At 50.2% G+C, this 17,720-nt stretch overlaps 1 protein-coding gene across 1 annotated transcript in view; it reads left to right on the plus strand.

The window, feature by feature from the left end:
- The first annotated feature begins 7,994 nt into the window (after positions 1–7,994).
- The window catches only part of CACNA1I (calcium voltage-gated channel subunit alpha1 I), a 169,214-nt gene continuing 159,488 nt past the window's right edge, over positions 7,995–17,720 (plus strand). The window contains exon 1 of the mRNA XM_035903190.1: positions 7,995–8,275. Within this exon, the coding sequence (XP_035759083.1) occupies positions 7,995–8,275 (281 nt within the window). The remainder of the gene's footprint in view (positions 8,276–17,720) is intronic.

The following is a 17,720-nucleotide window of genomic DNA, read 5'->3' on the forward strand; positions in this document are numbered from 1 at the left end:
AGTTTGCTCCAAATGTGCATCTGGGTTTATGCAGATTATCTCCTTTGGAAGCAGGGGATTTGGGGGAGGGCAGTAATGTATAGGGAGGGGAGAGGTGTAAGATATAACCCTTGGTGCTCCCCAAATCTCTTAGCATTGTGTTCCTTATAGGTGTGCTCCTTCCTCTCTCGCTTCTCCCCACCTCCCTTTCCACCCCGGGGAATCTCCTCTCCAGATGTGAGTGGTGATGTGGGTTGGTATAAAATCTGGAGGTGGGTTGAGGATGCTTCATGCAGGGGTGGGAGCTTGCATCTAGTGCTGTGCTGTGACAGGGAGCAGGGGGTCTCCGGGGATCTCCCCGCTCCTTGTATGCTGCTGTTTTCCTACATCTGCTCACTGCAACAAGTCCGGAAGGGACACTGGGATGAGCTGGGCACTGGGACTGGGGCAAAAAGGGGCAGAGAGGTTGGTCCAGGAAGGATGTATGAAAGGGCTTTGCTTCTCATTGCTGGCTTAGCCTTGGCGGGAGCGACCAGCCTGGCCAAGCCTTGGGCTGCCCTTTTCCATCCACTCTCAGTGCAGGTGCAACTGGGCTCCATCTGCCTTTGTAGTGGGCAGGAGCTGCAGCTCTGCTCCCTCAGCGTGGGCTTCTCCAGGAGGCACAATCAAGGTACTTGCACATTTGGCCTCTCCTGCAAGCACTTCATATTCTAGCTCAAGGCCTGAAGGACAGCCCCAAAGCCGTTGTTGCTGGGAGTCTACGAGACCACTACCTTCCTCTTCACCATCCTCATCAGACCTGTCTTAGTTGACATCTTCATTGCTGATCTGGAGAGGGGAGTAAACAGCATGTTAATGACTTTTGCAGATTTTTGCCTGCCAGTGGGGACACAGAAAAATAACACAAAGGGAACTAGCAAGATCAGAAAGATGGGCAGAAAATAACATAATGAGATTCATCTTAGGAAAAGCGCAAGGTAATGCGACTGGGGGCAACGCAATCTGAAAACACGCGGTCTGAGGACCTGGTGAGGGGTGGGGAGGGGACGGCACACGCCACGAGACCGAGGTGTGACAGTAGATGGCACATCAGACATGGTCTTGCAGCGTGACGGGGCCAGCAACAGAGACATCACGATGGCAGCCCGCCTCTGCGGCCGGCCCAGGCGCCAGCCCTGCGGGAAGGCGGCACTTGGCACATCATTATCGGCAGAGCATTGGTAGGCGAGAGGCAGCTTTCAGTGTGGATCTGCACGGAACAACCGCGGGGCAAGGGAGATTAATTTATGAGCAAGGATTAAGTGCTAAAGATGTGTAGCTTGGCTAAGCAGTGGTTTAAGCGAGAGGACATGACAAGAATCCACTCACGGGAAAGGTGCCCGCGTGCCTGAGGAGGAGGCATAGCTGTGAGCCGTGCAGACCAAAGGGGGTCACAGGGAGAGAGGGGGGCAGGTTGGAAAGGGGAAATGCTGGCTCTGGGGCAGAACCTCCCCATAGATCCCCCCAAAAGGAGATTTTTTTGGGTGCCTGTTTATTTGGGACACCAAAAATAAAAACGTTTTGTTGAAAGCAAGCACGTGTATTCTCTGGGGAGCAATGGGATGAGGCTGCACTAACCTCTGGGTCTCAAGCATCCCACATCGTTAAGAACAGGTAATGACTTTCCACCGGGAAATTTCCTTTGCCTCTGTAGCTCCTCAACCCAAAGCGAGCATGTTGCTCCCATGCCTTTTCTTCTCTCATTGTTTACCTTTTGCCCATCTTTTCAGAAACATCTTTACTGGTCTCCACAGCATCTCCTTCAGGCTTGGCCAACGGCTTCTTAGCAGCGTAAGGAGATCCCTGCTTTGCTGTGCCAGGGATGGGGACCAGAGGCATGGCTGGGATGGGGCTACCCCAGCCACGCGACGGGGAAGCGATGTGGTGGACATTGGCTCATGTGATGATAAGGGTGGGAGAGCCCAGGAGACCTGAGCTTGCCCTTCTTACAGCTGCGGGGTGCTGCCTGCAGTACCGGTTGGAGGCAGGGTCTTGCCGAGGCTTCAGGACAGATAGTTTGCTTATCTTTGTTTCAGCTCATGCTGTCCATGCTGCTCCTTCTCCTGCTCAGTGGGACAGGGGAATTTCTTCTGCTCCCTGTCCCGAGCAGGAGGAGGGATCCAAAATCACCAGGGTGGAAAGGGGGAGGCTGTCAAGCTCCTGAGCAAACTTGGCAGAGGTTAATAACATGTGCGGAGATAAGGCACATCAATCCCCCAGTGTGCAGCTGAAAGGCAATGGGTCGTGGGAGTTTGACCAGGCAAGGCAGCCGGGAGACCCTGGCTATGGTGCAGGTCACCGGTGGTGTGTTTTGGGGGTGCACAGGCACACCAGCACCTGAGTGCGATGGATTCGGGCGCCATTTGAAACGCTTTCTGCTCGGTTCTGCCATGTCCTGTTGCATTAGGAGGTGCTGAGATGATGGAGGTGTAAAAGCTCCTTTGAAATTAGCTGCTGCTAAGAGTGACTCTGTTCCTTACCGGTACTCATACACCTCCATGCACGTACAGGCAGATCGGAACCGGCGCTGCCTGATGTGCACAGGAGGAACACAAACACAGAGGGAGCCATGTACCACTAAACCTGTATGACTAACACATCCCCACAGCCAGACGCGCACATCCGAGAATGCACACCACTGGCACTTGCCATTTATAGCAACAAACAAGCGCGGGCTCACAACCGTGTACACCAGACCACCCTGGGAGGCACACGTGCACATGCAGCTACCGAATGGGGTCACCCACACCAGCTCTTAAATATGCCACGCAGTCAGAGACATCCTTAAATAAGTCTGGGTTTGTGTGAAGCCAGCTGCAAGAGCCGTGCCCCAAGATGCTCGTCAACTTTCAGATGGATGTTGGGAGATGATAAATAAATACGTGCGCCGTGGGTGCTGCTCCGATTGACAGGGCTGTCCTGCCCTCTGCTGTGATGCCAGCTGGAGGTTGTCATTTTTGTCCCTCTTCTGCAAGGGTGTTGTGGGGTGGTAGCAGGACAGGGCATCTGCTGCGCAGCCTGCCGCTTCTGAGTACCAGGCGCATGGTGTGCTAAGGGCTTGCATCCCCTCAGGACAGGAGGTGCTGTGTACACATAAGGCTGCTCTTAAAGGGAATATCGTCTGTGCTTTCTTCTCGGCTGCAGGCCCCGGTGTTGCCCGTGTGAGTGGTGTACAGGGAGGAAGGGGGCTGGAGGAGGGACCGGGGCAGCGTGGGCTGGCGAGGGATATGGCGTTAAGGATGGTGGTTGGGGAAGGTGAACTCTGCGGATGCTCCAGCACAGGAGGGGAGGCATCCTGCTGGGCTCTGGGTAGGTGGCCTCCAGTCCTGGGATGGTGCTCTGGGCACCTCTCGCTGGTATTTCCCTCTCTTGTCTGGCTGCAAAAGTCTCTTTCGTTGGCAAGGTGCAATAGTCTCCCCTATCCTGTCTGCACCCTAGACGTGTTCAGGAAAGGCCTATGTGAGCATTGCAAAGGTCCCATCAGCCCTCCCTTAACCCACAGCCCCCTGACAGCCCCTCTCTGCCCAAACCTCTGCTGAGGAGGGGTGGTGAGGAGCCAGCAGACAGCTTCAGCTGGGGTGTGATGCCTATGGGGCACTTTGGCCTGGATCGCTCCTGGCACTTTGGTCGACTGTGGTATGCCTGGCAGGTCATGGCATTAACACAGAATCACAGAATGGCAAGGGTTGGAAGGGACCTCAGGAGATCATCTAGTCCAACCCCCCTGCTAAAGCAGGCTCACCTAGAGCATGTTACGCAGGACTTCATCCAGGCAGGCTTTGAATATCTCCAGAGAAGGAGACTCCACAGCCCCCCTGGGCAGCCTGTTCCAGTGCTCCGTCACCCTCAGAGTAAAGAAGTTTTTCCTCATATTCAACTGAAACCTCTTATGTTTCAGTTTGTATCCATTGCCCCTTGTCCTGTCGCTGGACACCACTGCAAAGAGTCTGGCTCCGTCCTCCTGACTTCCGCCCTTAAGACATTTGTATGTGTTGATGAGGTCCCCTCTCAGTCTTCTCTTCTTCAGGCTGAACAAGCCCAACTCTCTCAGCCTTTCCTCGTAGGGGAGATGCTCCCGTCCCTTTATCATCCTAGTTGCTATCCTCTGGACTCTTCCTAGGAGTTCCTCATCTTTCTTGAACTGGGGAGCCCAGAGCTGGACACTGTGCTCCAGCCCTGGGATGCCAGATACAGCCCTGGAGGGGTCCGTGTCGCAGCAGAGACCTCTCTGAGCAGTGCACGCTGGGAGGCAGCATCAGTCTTTGGGGACAGACACCCCCAATCTGAAGCACTTCCCCTGAATCGTGACATCTCCTCTTTTTTCTCCCAAGGAATCTCCCCTGCTCATTGAGTCCACCACTTTCCTTGCTGTTTCAGAGCATCCTTCTCCCTTCTTCCCCAGTGGGGTCTGACAGGACCAGGTGCTTTCTCCGACGCGGGGAAGGGCTGAGCCAGAGGCTGGGGGCTTCTCCTGTGCCTGCCAAGGCAATGAGCTCGCTGCCAGCGCACGTGTCCGGGGCAGGTGTGCGTGCCGGATGCAGGACCAGCGGGGGCTCGGCTCGGGATGGCAGGGGTTTTAAATGGCCCTCGGGGATGGATGGTGGGAGGAGGAGTGCAGACTTGAGGCCTGGCTCCAGGGAAGGCCTTGGCGCAGGCTGTGCAGGGAGAGAAGCAGGAGGAGCTGCCAGCCCACGAATGCCTTCCCTTCCCCTGGGAGGGAAGTGCAGCGGCTGTAGCATGGCTCCTCCAGCAGTATGTGACTTTTGCAGGGGAATTTTTTGTGCATTTGGGGGGCATGTGGCCAGAAAAGAAAAGTCAGGGGTAGAGAGAATTTTCACTGGCCTGCCGCTGCCAGCTGGGGATCAGCTTGCCTGAGCAAAAGGTTGAGTGGGAAGAACGTGCTTCTGGCCACCCCGTAACCATCTAACCGTCCTCTTGTATTGCCCTTGTTGCAGTAAGCAGCATTGCACAACAGGGAGGTTAGAGGCATCCCAAAGGCAAGTTTTGGAGCCTTATAATCCTGCCTGGCCTTACCATTACTGTCTTTTATCTGGGTAGGAACCCTCTCCATTGACGTGTGTTTTTCTGTGTATGCAAAAGGGTGCGTGTGCCAGACTCATTCCTCTTGGTCATTTTGATTTAAATACAGCCTCTCCTGGGTTGAAATACTGTAGCAGGCTCATTCCAACCAAGTTACACGGCAATGATACAGCATGGGAAGGCCAGTAGTTGCAATCCCAGAGAAAATAGAGAGCGTTGCATGAGTTGCAGCCTGGCCAAAATAGTGGAAATATTCCAATGATTCCAACTTCCACATCTGAGCTGGTAGCAGTGAGGACCCTGGATCTGTCTCTGTCAGGAAAACCACTCCCTTCCCCTTTGAAGTCAGGACTGACTCTGCGTAAAGCTCTCCAAGTGCCCCACTGCTTGGGTTTCCCCGCTCCCTCTTTTGAACACAGCATATTAATCCTGCTTAATTTAGGAAATACGCCATGATCACAGCCTCAGGGCTGGTTTGGGTGGCAGAGCAGCATTTAATCTCGGGAAGGAAAGGGGTGTTACTGACATCTCCACTGGGGCAGCTGTCATTCAATGGCTGCATTTGGCTTCAGGACTCCCAGAGGGATTCACCTGGCTCTGTGTCCCTGTGACCTCTAATGAGTCACTCTGGGCTGCACATATTGGAGGGACAAACCGCCCGTGAGCAGCCACTGCCCGATTCGTGCACGTGTGTTTGACGTGGGCAGAACTGCATCCCAAAGCCCCAGCTGCATCTGGCAGGGGTGAGATGGAGAAAAGGCCCTGAACGTTTCCTTGGAGGGAAAGCAGGGAAATGCTGATGAGGTTGTTTCTCCCATTCCTTTGCTCAGCTGTATTGTTAATTACAGAGCTTTCTACATCGCAGTTTGGAATTGTCATGCCCTCATCAGCGTGGATGCTCTGAGCACCGTAGTAAGTCATTCCTCCTGGCTGTCCCTGCTAACCTTTCTCCTCCATGTTGTTAATGGGAAAGAAGCTGGGCTCAATCACCGCATGTTAATGCCCTGCAAGGGAGCCAGCTCAGAGCAGGCAACTGGGAGCTGGTGGGAATAGGGAATGGAAAAGGTGGCACAAGGAGTTGCACGGGTGCTCTGAGTTAAAAACCTGGTGAAAGTGAAAACAGAGGTGCTGGATGGTGGGAAGGATTTGCTGCCCCTTTTGTGACAGGGGTTAAAAAATTACGAACAGCATCCCAAAGCCAGTCAGGAGATACAGTACCTGTTTCTTTCCAATAGCTGCAGGCCTTTGGGGTAATGAATTCAAAGAGTCTCTGTGCTATCCCCTAAGGGACACTATGTCTGCTTTCTAAACCTCTGCACTTGCTGCTCTTTGTTCTGACAAATACCAGGCCTCGAAGAACAAGCAAAGCTTTGGATCAAACTGTGCGTTGGAAGCAGGGGGGCTGGGAGAACAGGGTGGATAGGCATAGCTGGCAGGGTCTTAACTAGGGAGAAGGGGGAAAGGTTGGCTGGACCTGGCAGATGAGCGCTGAGGAGAGCACTGGAGGTCATGGATCCAGCAGCGTGAGCATCAAAGGGGTCTTGGGCTGAAACATCAAGGGTGCAGCGTGGCAAGGCAGAGCAGCATCAGCAGAGATGTGTGTGGGGTGTCTGCTCCTAAAGTGAAGGGGACTGAGCCGAGTGCCTGGGAGGATAACCTACATCCAGGACCTGATGAGGTCTGTGCTGTGGATCTCGGTGACAGACACATCCTTTCCTGCTGCCCATCAGCCCTTTTTTTGTTGTGTTGTGTCTGAGGGCTCTTGTGTTGCTTTTAAACCTGTAGTGGCAGCCCAGGCACTCCAAATGCTTGAGCAAACCAACAGGGTGAAAGGAAGAAAGTGCCCATCAGGCCACCATCAGGCAGTCCCTGGGCAAGCTCTCTTTCCTAAGAGCGTCTCTGTAACACCTCTCCAAAGCCAGGTCTTGGCGTTTATTTCATTCCCCTCACTTTGACAAGCTGCTTCCACTGTGCTATCTAATGGACAACACTTGGCTTTGCATTTTCCCGGAACAAGGCCGCCATTATGTGCACCCAGCCAGCAAACTGATGTTCTTTAGCAAAAGCACGGTGCTCTGCAGTACTCGGGTGGTGCTACCAAGCATGAGACGTGTTCTGCTCTTCCTATGTCCACCTGTGCTCTCTGACCGTTCTGCTTAGCTGAATAACTTTTGCAACCTGTCTCACTGCCCCAGCAAAAGAGAGCTACACAAGCTCCAGTAAAAGGTGCTTAATATTTAATCCCACTTCTAGTTTGCATTACAGCTCCCTGTTTGAATGAGTTGGCTATTCTGTATGGGTTTGACATGCATTTGCCAGTGTTGGTCTGAAGAAGCCTGCCCAGTGAGGCCAGATCAGTGTGTCCCTGGGTGGGAGAGGGCATGCCTGGGGCAGCAGAGCTGAACCTGGGGTTGGGAAGGACCACGGCAGGGGCTGCGAGGGCAGGGTGGCTGTGTTGTGTTGGGATGAGTCCATGCTGCTCCGGAGTGCGGTGCTCCGTTAAGGTGCTCAGGCTGGCTCCGGAAAAGTTGGCACTGTCACTGGAGATGGTGCAGCACCGTGCCAGGGTGTCTCAGGGGTTACAGGGATGATTTAAATAGTTAGTGATGGAGAGGACAGGCCAGAAGAGTCTTGGTGGAGAAAGGGACTGGCAGAAAAGAGAAATATTGGCAGCTGCCCCACTCCCACTGCTGGCATAGAGAAACAGCCATGCTTGCACCCCTGGGGCTAAACCAGAGATTTTTGCTTGAAATTTCTTCAGCACAAAGTGCGATTGCAGTTTATCATGGCCAGAACTGTCCGTCAGTCCTGCAGCTCTCCCCTGCTCCGAACATACTGGCAGAGCACGGGTGTGTTGTGCTCTTGCTGCTGATTCCTCACGTGGGTTTCATTTCTCTTTCTCCCCTTCTCTCCAGGGGTTCTCGTTTGCGGCTGGCATGGCAGAATACGTCCCCCAGCCTCCCTCCACCCTGCCTGTGGGCCCGCAGCCCCCTCACACCTCTGCTGTCTGCCCGCTGGAGCCTGTGGATCTGAGGGTCTTGGAGCAGCAAACGCTGCCGGAGCAGCCGCCGTCCTCCCCGGAGCTGGGTGAGGATGAAGAAGTTGCCTCCCCACCGGACCCTGATGTCCCCTACCCCGACTTGGCCCCAGTTGTCTTCTTCTGCTTGAAGCAGACCACCAGCCCACGGAACTGGTGCATCAAAATGGTGTGCAACCCATATCCTTTCTGAGCTGCCCCTTCTCCCTCCCCACCTCTTACTCCCTCCTGCCCCATCCCTCCCCTCTCCCTGCCCTCCCGGGGCACCTGGCAGGTAAGAAATGAAGTTTCCTACACATTTAATGAACTGCTTTGTTCCTCGCTTGTGTTTAAAGAGAACCTCAGCTGGTTTAGTGTGTAATCAAAAGAAGCTGATTATGAAAGAGGGGACTTCAGAGAGAGCTGCTGGCAGCCCCAGGCGGGGGGGAGTTGCTAGCCCAGAAGCTCATCGGCAGGTTACCACCAATGGCAGAGGCGTCCCCCCCCTCTGAGCCCTACAGGCTTTAGTGAGAGATCATCTTGCCCTTGGCGAGGGAACCACCACTCCTGGACCTTGACTGCAAGGATGCCCAGGTGGCCCCTTGCCTTTCCAGCAGGCACATGCCACTGTCCCGCCGATGTCTTGCCGTGATGCCCAGGCAAGAGTGAATCGGAAAATCTGTTCAGGGTTTGATGCTGAGCCTCATACACCCTGGGGGAGACCTCTGGCACGTGATGTCTTTCCTTTGCATGGGAGGTCAGCAACCGGCTGTGCATGTCACCATTCACATGCGGTACCTTGATTGCAAGGAGGCCCCTGCAACCCATCAGAGAAAACAACGGCCACCTGCCCAACTCCTTAGCTGCTAGCAACAGCCTGATGCAATATAAAAAACAGGTAGAGGGCACTTGCTGCTCTTTGGACTGTGGGACCCTTCAGATGGGAAGGAAGTGGAGGAGATGATTGAATCATCAGACAGGTTGGTCTAAAGTTTTACTTGAACCTTTTTCTGGCCAGAAACCTCAAGTGATGGCACTTTCTCCCTGGAAGTTTCTTAGTTCCTAGTTTGGTGGGTATTATCTGTAAGGATGCTTGTTACGGTTTTGATGCATTGGCTTCTAGATTAAATCTGAGTGTCCAGGCATGCAGCAGAGACTCGCAAAAGGTTTCTAAGAGCCTTTTCAGCTTCAACAGCCAAACCTCAGGTGAAATCTTGAGGTGCTGTCAGCAGCAACAGATGGCCTTAGATGGCTGATGAATCTGGAGATTTGTTTCAATTTCAAAGGTAGGAAAAGGTTTGGGTTTCAGCTCTGAGCTCTTGTCTGAAAGTTCAGAAGCCTTTAAAAAGGTGTTGCAGTCTCAAGCATGGGTTATGACTGAGAATTTGTTGGAGGTCTGGGTTTTCTGCTTTCCTTTCTACTGGCTGCTCCTTAAAATTTTAAAACTTCGTATTGCATTATGCATTGCTTTTCAATCACTCTGTGTCTGCACTAGTTATTATGTCCTGGGAATCTTGTCCCAGCATGCAGTGGCCTCAGAGTAAGGCATGAAAGATTAGTGTCTTGGCGTAAAGGCTGGATTCAGAAAATGAGAGAAGAGTAATAGCCTGCATTTGGGATGAAGACTTGCTCTTGAATGGGGGGAAAAGAGCAGTGTGTGTTCCCATTTCTGGCTAAAAAGTAAATCAAAACAGTCCTTGCAGTTTGGTGCATAGCAAGGAGCTTGTTTTAAGGTGTTGGAGCTGTGTTATTCAAGGAGTTTGGCACTATATGCCCATCTCCATGTTTAAATGTTACTTTTATTTTAACTCTCAGATATACATGATATTTGACTCTGAAAAGGACTTTTTCATAGTGGAAGCTACAGAAGGATGGAAAAAGCCTCATACAATCACCTGTTGATGACACGACACCTTAGCTACCTATGACCTGGGGTGAAGGGCAATGGTAGGGCTGCTGGAAACCTTTTGAAAGGATTGTTTCAGACCTGTGATTTCAGCTCAGCTGTGTGAAATTAGGAGATTATTTGAAAAGCAGAGACTGAGTGGAAAGGATTCATTCCCTCTTTTGATTCCCCTCCACCCCTGTGGTCCTTATTTTAAATGGATCATGCAGTAAGTAGTATCCATAATTTTTTTTTTTTTTTTCAAATGAGGGATTGTTTCTGCACCCTGAAGGTTTCTTGCAGGTTCTTGGCATCACATTTTCTTTTTCTTCTTGATAGCACCATAGAAATGGTACAGTTCCATGGCCTGGCAGCAGATCACTCACCATGGTCTCATCCCTGGCTGGGAATGAGCCCTTTTGTCAGGGATGGTTCTATGAAAGTCAAATTGTGTCTTCTAAGAATTTATATTCTTGCCTGCTTTCTCCCTATCTGAAGTTTTTCATCCCTGTTATATTGGGCTGTTGGGTCTTCAGCGTGCTTGTGCCAAGCAGGGGCGGGCTGAGTTGCTGTTGTGGGGTGACACCTGGCCTTTCCTGAAGATTCAGCAAAAAAGAAGGGACATTCATTAAAAGCCTGTTAATCTTCTCATTGACTTTCTATTAGGCCAGAGCTTCATGATTATTGTTATGGAAGTACTGTCAATGAGACTTAAAATGGAAGCTCTGTCGTTAAGGACTATGTAGCAATTTTTGTAAGCACAAGGTCATTAACCACCAAATTTCAATTTAGGTAATTGCATCCTACCTACTTAAATCCCCCTCCCCTGAAGATTATTTTTCCTTCCGTGAGCAGTCCTGCGATTTTGTTATGTGCTGTTAAACAACTGCCATATTCCTTTGCTGCAGTGCAGTGAGAGGCGGAAGAACCCTGTACATCCCTGCTTTAAAATCACTTCTGGATGCATATTAGAGTATAAATGTGTAATGCTGTTATTGCAAAGACTGTAGACCCTAACTCCCTTTTAAGACTGTTCCATGTGAAACCTGTGGGGTTTTGTCCCCAAAGGGAGTATTTACTGTGTTTGTTGTCATTGTGCTGTATGGTGAAAAGGAGCCCGATGCTTTGAAGTTAGGTGACTTACACGTTTCTGGGGTGGCTTTGCACGCAGCGCGAATGAATGCTTGACTTGCCCTAGTTTATTGGTGAGCAGATTTTTTTTTTTATCCTGATTAACCTTGTTAGATACAGGTAACTGCTGTGCATTCAGCTTGGTATGCAATGCAAGGCACACCTGGAGCCTGGCTTGGCTCCTGGTAAGCATGCCTGTCGGAAAGGAGTCCGGTGCGATGCAGCATGTGAGCAACCTGCCAAACAGTTTGTTTAGGTTGATTTCTATTTTGATGAACAAGCAGAAGGCTGGCTGGTCTGAGTTGCACACCATGGGTCTGTTGCAGCTACAGTGTTAACACAGCCAATATCTGAGATATGGTTATGAGAGAGGGTGTAAGATTTTTTTTTTCCTTTTATAAAACCTAAACTCCATGTCAAATAGGATTGGAAGTCAAGCTCGGAGGGGAAATAGGGTGAAAAGTGTGAAAACATGTTTCCAAAACAACGGCGTAGCGTTCATCTTATGAATTTATAAAGTGTTGGGGACTAAATAAAGGGCATGCCACATGGCGCCTTACAAATGGATCCTGATGCACTTTGCAAATTATGAGAAGATTACGAGAGAAGTGCCTGGATGCCTGCATCGCTGTTTGACTCCTTGGGGTTCTGTAAAGACTTTACTCTTCATCCATCCCTAGGGTCAAACACGATAGATTTGGTTTGTCCTTTGAGCCTTTCTTTAAAAGAAACTCTTTCCAGGAGGCCCAGTCCTCCCTTTCCTGTCGTATCTATAATATTGACGTGACAGCGAGAGCAGGAGTGAAGTGTGCTATTAAAAAAAATCAATGCTAAAACTGTAGCAGTAATGAGATGGGCTCTGCAGTTCACCACTCTGTCATTTTCTTGCTTTTTGTTACATACCAGCCCCCTTCCCTCATTTGTGCAGTGCGTTGGCCATTTGGGCTTCTGTTTTGCTCTCAGGCAGAGAAGTGTTATGTTTCCAGTTGATTTCAGTGGTGTAGGAGCAGCAACTCAGGTCCCAGTTGTGCAAAAGCTTATATATACACTTAATTTTTAGTACCAGGGGCTGTGTATTATAGGGTATAGAACAGGATGGCTTCTCGAAGCCAGCATGACTGCCTGTGTGTACTGAGGCGCTGCCTTGTAGCTCGTTAGCTTTAAAGATCTTCCAAGTAGGGGCTTTGCCATCATACCTGTCCCTTAAAGTCCCACCACGCTTCTGGGGGCACCTATACAGTAACTTGTACTGGCAGCTGTACCAGTCTGGGCTATGTGCTTGGCGCGCAAGGGAAGAGGACTGGCCTTGGGCACATTGATGGGGAACTGGGAAACCCCACAGATTTATTCCTCATCTCCTCCCTGCCTGGTGCCACAGATACCATTTACGTACAAGCCAACTGAGTATAGGATGGTTGTCAATGGTGGTAGTGGTGTTTCCTGCTGGCACTGCCCTATGGGAGCAGAGTGGAGAATTGAATGCTGGAGGAGCGAAGAAAATGATGTGCCTGTGGGTTGGTAATTGGTACTTCTCCCGGCGACATTGAGCAGGCAATGCCATGGTGCTTGGGGACCCTGTGCTTTCCAGGTGACACATGTGGCTGAGGAGCTGACAAATCTTTTGCTTGTTAATAAGCTTTGGGTGACTATGGTGTGTTATATATTACACCCTGGTCAAATACCATTTTGGGCAATTTGGTTTTGTGCGAGTGAAATTTTATGTGCAGATTCCTGTAGCATGTTGTATTTGTTTCTGCCTTAAGCTGTTGCCTTGTGCACTGTTAAACCCTGGCTGCAGTCTTCATAACTGGATGTAGTTAGTTAATAAGCCAATACCAGCTGCAAATTTATTTCAAGTCTTGTACTAGTTAATATCTGTCTTAAGGCCTGAGTTCCTGTAATCCTCTGAGGTTTACTTTTCTTTTTACACATGTACATTCATTTATATGTGTGTGTGTGTATAAATAATAAAAAAAAAACGGTTCCTGCCTTTCCAGTAGGTAGAGAAAAGCTTGGAAATGTGACCAGAAGGTATAATAATGTATCAAAAATTGAGTGGCTTATGAATTTTAAGCAGCATTCATCACTCTTGAGGACCTAGGGACCATGGCTTTCTACTCCTGGGGTCAGCACGATCAGCTTCTATGTGCATACCTGGAAAACACTAAAATGCATATGTTATTCCTGCTTCTCCATTTTAAAGACAGATCTCTCCTGTTCCTCTTTGCAAATCTAGCTCAGAAGACAGGTGAAGAGTCTGACACTTATTTCAGGACTTGCAGTAGCTTTGTATCATTCTAGGTAATCAGGTAGGTGCCCTTAGGAATTGATTGATTTCTGTTGATTACACAGCTCTATAGACCTCCTTCCAGCCAATGGGTATATCTGTATACCCAAGATCCAACAAGTGCAAGATGGTTTTTTATCTGTAAGAGGTTAGATAACCTCTCTGCACTCCATGCTGTGCTAAATCAATTTTACAGTTGCTCCTGTTGCATGGGAAACTGAGCCAATCCAGAGCTCTGCAGTGGGCACGCGGTGTCAGTGGTGTTGGTGTTCCCCTGGTGCTGAATGCTTTTCAAGCTTTAAAATTGGGGGAAAGCCTGATTTAGATCCTGCTGGGTTTTCTGCCACTTTTCCAAGCTCTCTACTGGTGGAATGAAGTTTGCTATTAGCAAATAAGGGTGAATTTTAATAAGCCAATTATCCATAAACTTGATTAATATTTGAAGGCAATGCGTGCACCGGGCCAACATGGCCATCTCCCCAGGACCAATCTATTCTCAACTACTCTCCTCCCCTTCTGTGTTAACAATATGAGCTTTAAAAGCAGTCGATTCCTATGTTTGTGAACTGAACCTTAATTTCCCTGTTAATTCTTCTCTTGGGAAGATGGCTGGGCTTTACCCCATCTAACTCGACCTGTCTGAAAACCAGGCTTTTAGGCTTTTTCCATAGGTATTTGACAGATTGCTGTCTGCAGCAGGAAATTTGGCACGCTTAACCCCTCCCTTCAGAGGGCAAAGTTGCTCTCCGGTTTTGCCTATTTTTTTCTTCTTTACTAAAGAGGGAGTTTCTGGACAGTGGGCTGCGGGTGCTGTTGGCTGGCATCCTGGCCCACCTTTAGGATTGCCATGCTGTTTCGTTCCCCAGGTACTATGGAGGGAGGCAAATGGGAATGCAGGGAGCATGTTTGGGTTTGGAAATGGTGAAGTTTGAACCTTTTAGTGCTTCTGTAATGAAATATTGGGCAATCATAGTTTTGTAGTGGGGAGAGAAAGACACGCTGTCTGCCTGGACTCTGGACTGGGAAAAAGTAGTTCTGTAAATTCCAGCTTCTTTCCTGGTTTTCTGGCTGTGCTTGGTAGGCAGAAGCAGGTGGCAGGAGGAGCATGATAGTGCTCAGGACCTGCACAAGTAGTTGGGATGGGAGCTGCCTCTGCAAAACCCCTGACAAGAGAATGTCATTAGTGTGGGTTGTTTGATGTGCAAGTGTACGAAGGGAACTTTAGAGGGATCACTTGCACAGTCAGATGTGGTGTAAACGGGATTTAAAGTTGTGCATCGTCATTAGTAGCACACAAGGGATGGATATGTTTGAAGGGGATTTGCATGCTTGCAATCTGTAAGAAATTGGCTGGGTTGTGTGTGTGCGAGATGTACGCAATTCCAGGCAAGTGGGCAGATGTAAAGGGATGAGGTCTAAATTTGGCTGGCTTGCAAGCTGGCCCTGTATATCTAAACACAAATGCTGAGGCAGGATATCTCATTGCCTCCCATCTCTTTAGCTTATTCTCTGGAGGTTTTTTATAGTGAGAAGTCAAAGACCATGGTCTGGAAATGAAGGAGGACAACAGCACAAAAAGCCCACCGGAGCTCTGACTGTCTGAAGCTTTAATGTACCTAGGGTCTAACGAAATCAGAAATAAGGCTGAAAAAATTCTTAGTGTCTTCATGCAAAGCTCTGAGCATTTTCCCTGTTATTGAAGGATAGATTCCTACTGCTGGAGGAAGGGCTAACTGCAAAATATTGAGGGGAGGCTGGTTTGAGAGGGATATTTTTTTTTTCCTCTCTGTTGTGCTGCCCTGTTTCCCCAATACGTGCCAAAAGCAATAAAAGACCCGCTAATGCTCCATGCCCTGGTGCTTTGGGAAAGTGGGGCTAGGGCTTACAGCAACAGCTTTTTACCAGGTATCTCTGCATGTTCCCTGGATTTCTGGGCAATGAATGTGGAAGGTGTGGGGAAGCAGGTGGGAGAGAGCAGAGGATGAAAGTCACATCCTTGTCTGGTGTAAATCACTATTGTTCTGCTATACCTGGTGAAAACAGGCCTATATGCACAAGCCATTGCTCTTCAAGCTATGTTGGGAAGATTGGTCTTCTCATGTCATATAGCACAGTGTTATCCCATGCAGTGTGGTTTCTGCCAGCCTGGGGGGTACGTGGTAGTGTCAGGCCAGAGGAGAGGGATGCTGTGCTCCCCCCAGTCTGGGGAGGGTAGCAGTGCCTGGTTTGGGGGACCTCCCCATCCCTCTGCAAAGTGTGTTGCTGAACCAAAAAAAACGCTGGAAAAAAACCCCTTCTGGAGCATGTTGTGCTTATTCACTGGAATATATTTTGCCTTGGAGATGAGAACCATTTACTCTCTGAAAAATGGTCAGTTTGCCTTTTTCACCCTTCATGAACACTGGAGCAGGGCACGTGTGGGAGCCGGAGCAGGCGGTTGGAGAAATAAAAGGGCAATAAAAATACTCACTTTGAGTTCAAGAACTAGAAAATACTCTGACCAGACCTCTAACTGCATGTTCTGTCATAACAATGTGAATTAAATAATGCAATTAACCACTAACAAATTGACCAGCTGCCTATTTGAGGACTTGACACTCTTCCTACCCCAGACTGTGGGGAAAGGCCTGCAGCCAGCTGAATTTGCTGTGTGTTGTGAGCTTAAATACTTGACAGGAGCTGCTTCAGGTGAGGAATGGTTAACAGAGCTGCAGCTCTTCTGCAGTAAATGGCCTGCACCTGGTCCCAGGATGGTTAAGAGGAAAAGACTGTGTGGAAAAACTTGGCCCATTCCAAACCTATGGAAAGAACAGGAGCAAAGAGTGAGTCTGCCAAGCTCCCAGCCTCTAAGCTGGGAAGATCTTCATAGTCCTAAAGAGACACTGTCTTTGGAAGATGAAGGTGTAGGAAGGCTGCAGCCTCGTGTAAGATGGACCAGGCTCAAGCTTGCACCCACTTCTGTCCTGTGCTCACTTTTGCTCACTGGTTTGGGCTGGCCCAGCACACCTTGGCCAGCCCCTTGCCCAAGACCCTCACACATCTCCGTGCAACTACCTCTCCTGTGCTTCACTGCCTGCCACGGGGCAGGTCCTGCTTGAAGTGTGCCTCTCTGAAATGGGGTTTGCAGCCTCCTGCTGCTGGGGGCAGTGGGAAGAGGCTGAGCAGTGCTGGCAAGGGCCACCAGGCTGTTAAAAGGGGGGGATCTGGTTGGTGGCTTGGGCTTGCCCTGCTCTTGGTTGCTGCTGCTCCTTGGGCCATGGGTTTGCACTGTGCTGCCTCACGTCAGCTGTGCTCCTCCATCGGGGAGGGGATGCTGCTGGCTCCGATGCCCTACCTGCCTCCCCTCCCTGGAGGGGTGCTCTGGGCTCTTCTGCTGAAATGAGCAGGGATCGTTTCAGGGAAAGCTTTGGAGGAGGGGACAGGCTAGCCAAGGGGGATGTTTTTTATTTTTGCTGGAGAGGACAGCAGAGTTGTGACCAAATGAGCAAGGAAGGCAGGTAAGAGTGCAGCTTGACTTGTAGAAGAAGAGATGAAGTCTGATTATGAAGATGTAAGACAGAAACTGAAGGGGAGTGATGAGTGGAGGTTATCTAGGCTGGGAGCAGCTACTCCGGCACCACGCTGCAAATCCTGCTGAGCTTAGCAGGCATCTCAACAAATCCTGGTAATCAATGGGATCAAAGGTTCAATGGTATCAAGGTTAGCCGATAGATCTAAGAGAATCAGCATGAGCGCTTGATCTTTATTGATTGTCATTTAAGGATGGGTGAAGTGAGTAAGGAGGTGGTATGAGGCTGGTGTAACCCTCCTTCTGAAAGGCCTGCATAGGTGTTTGGATGGGTTGGCTGGGTTTTTGGCTGGAGTTTGAGTGCAGTGCCGTGGTTCTAACAGCTTTCACCAGCCTAGCCCTGACTGCAAGGTCAGCCGGTGGGGTGGAGATGGATCCCTTAGCCCGACCTTCCAGCCTGAAGGATGCCTGTCCCTGCCTCCTCTTTCTCCAGTTTTCTCCCTGCCTGTTGCATCAGTGCAGAGCAGGGGAAGGGACCGGCCCCCTTGGGCAGGACGGGGGACGTGCAGAGCCGTGATGTGGGTGACCGTCTGTCCCCTGAGACAATGCTGAGGCATTTACACTTACGTACTGCAACTCATCCAGGAGGAAAGAGAAATCTGTCCTTGCTGATGATATAAAACCACGCTCTTCGCTTATCCTTTCTTCCTTTAGTTTTCTCTCCCCCAGTCTCCCCTCATCATCGCCTACCGTGCTCGAGTCTATAAAAGCTGCTGTCGCTCCCCCTCCTCGAGTGTGACTCGGAGCCGCCGGGGCCCCCCAACTCCCCCAGCAG

Source organism: Egretta garzetta, unplaced genomic scaffold, assembly GCF_000687185.1.
Source record: "Egretta garzetta isolate BGI_Z169 unplaced genomic scaffold, ASM68718v1 scaffold51, whole genome shotgun sequence".
Taxonomy (NCBI): domain Eukaryota; kingdom Metazoa; phylum Chordata; class Aves; order Pelecaniformes; family Ardeidae; genus Egretta; species Egretta garzetta.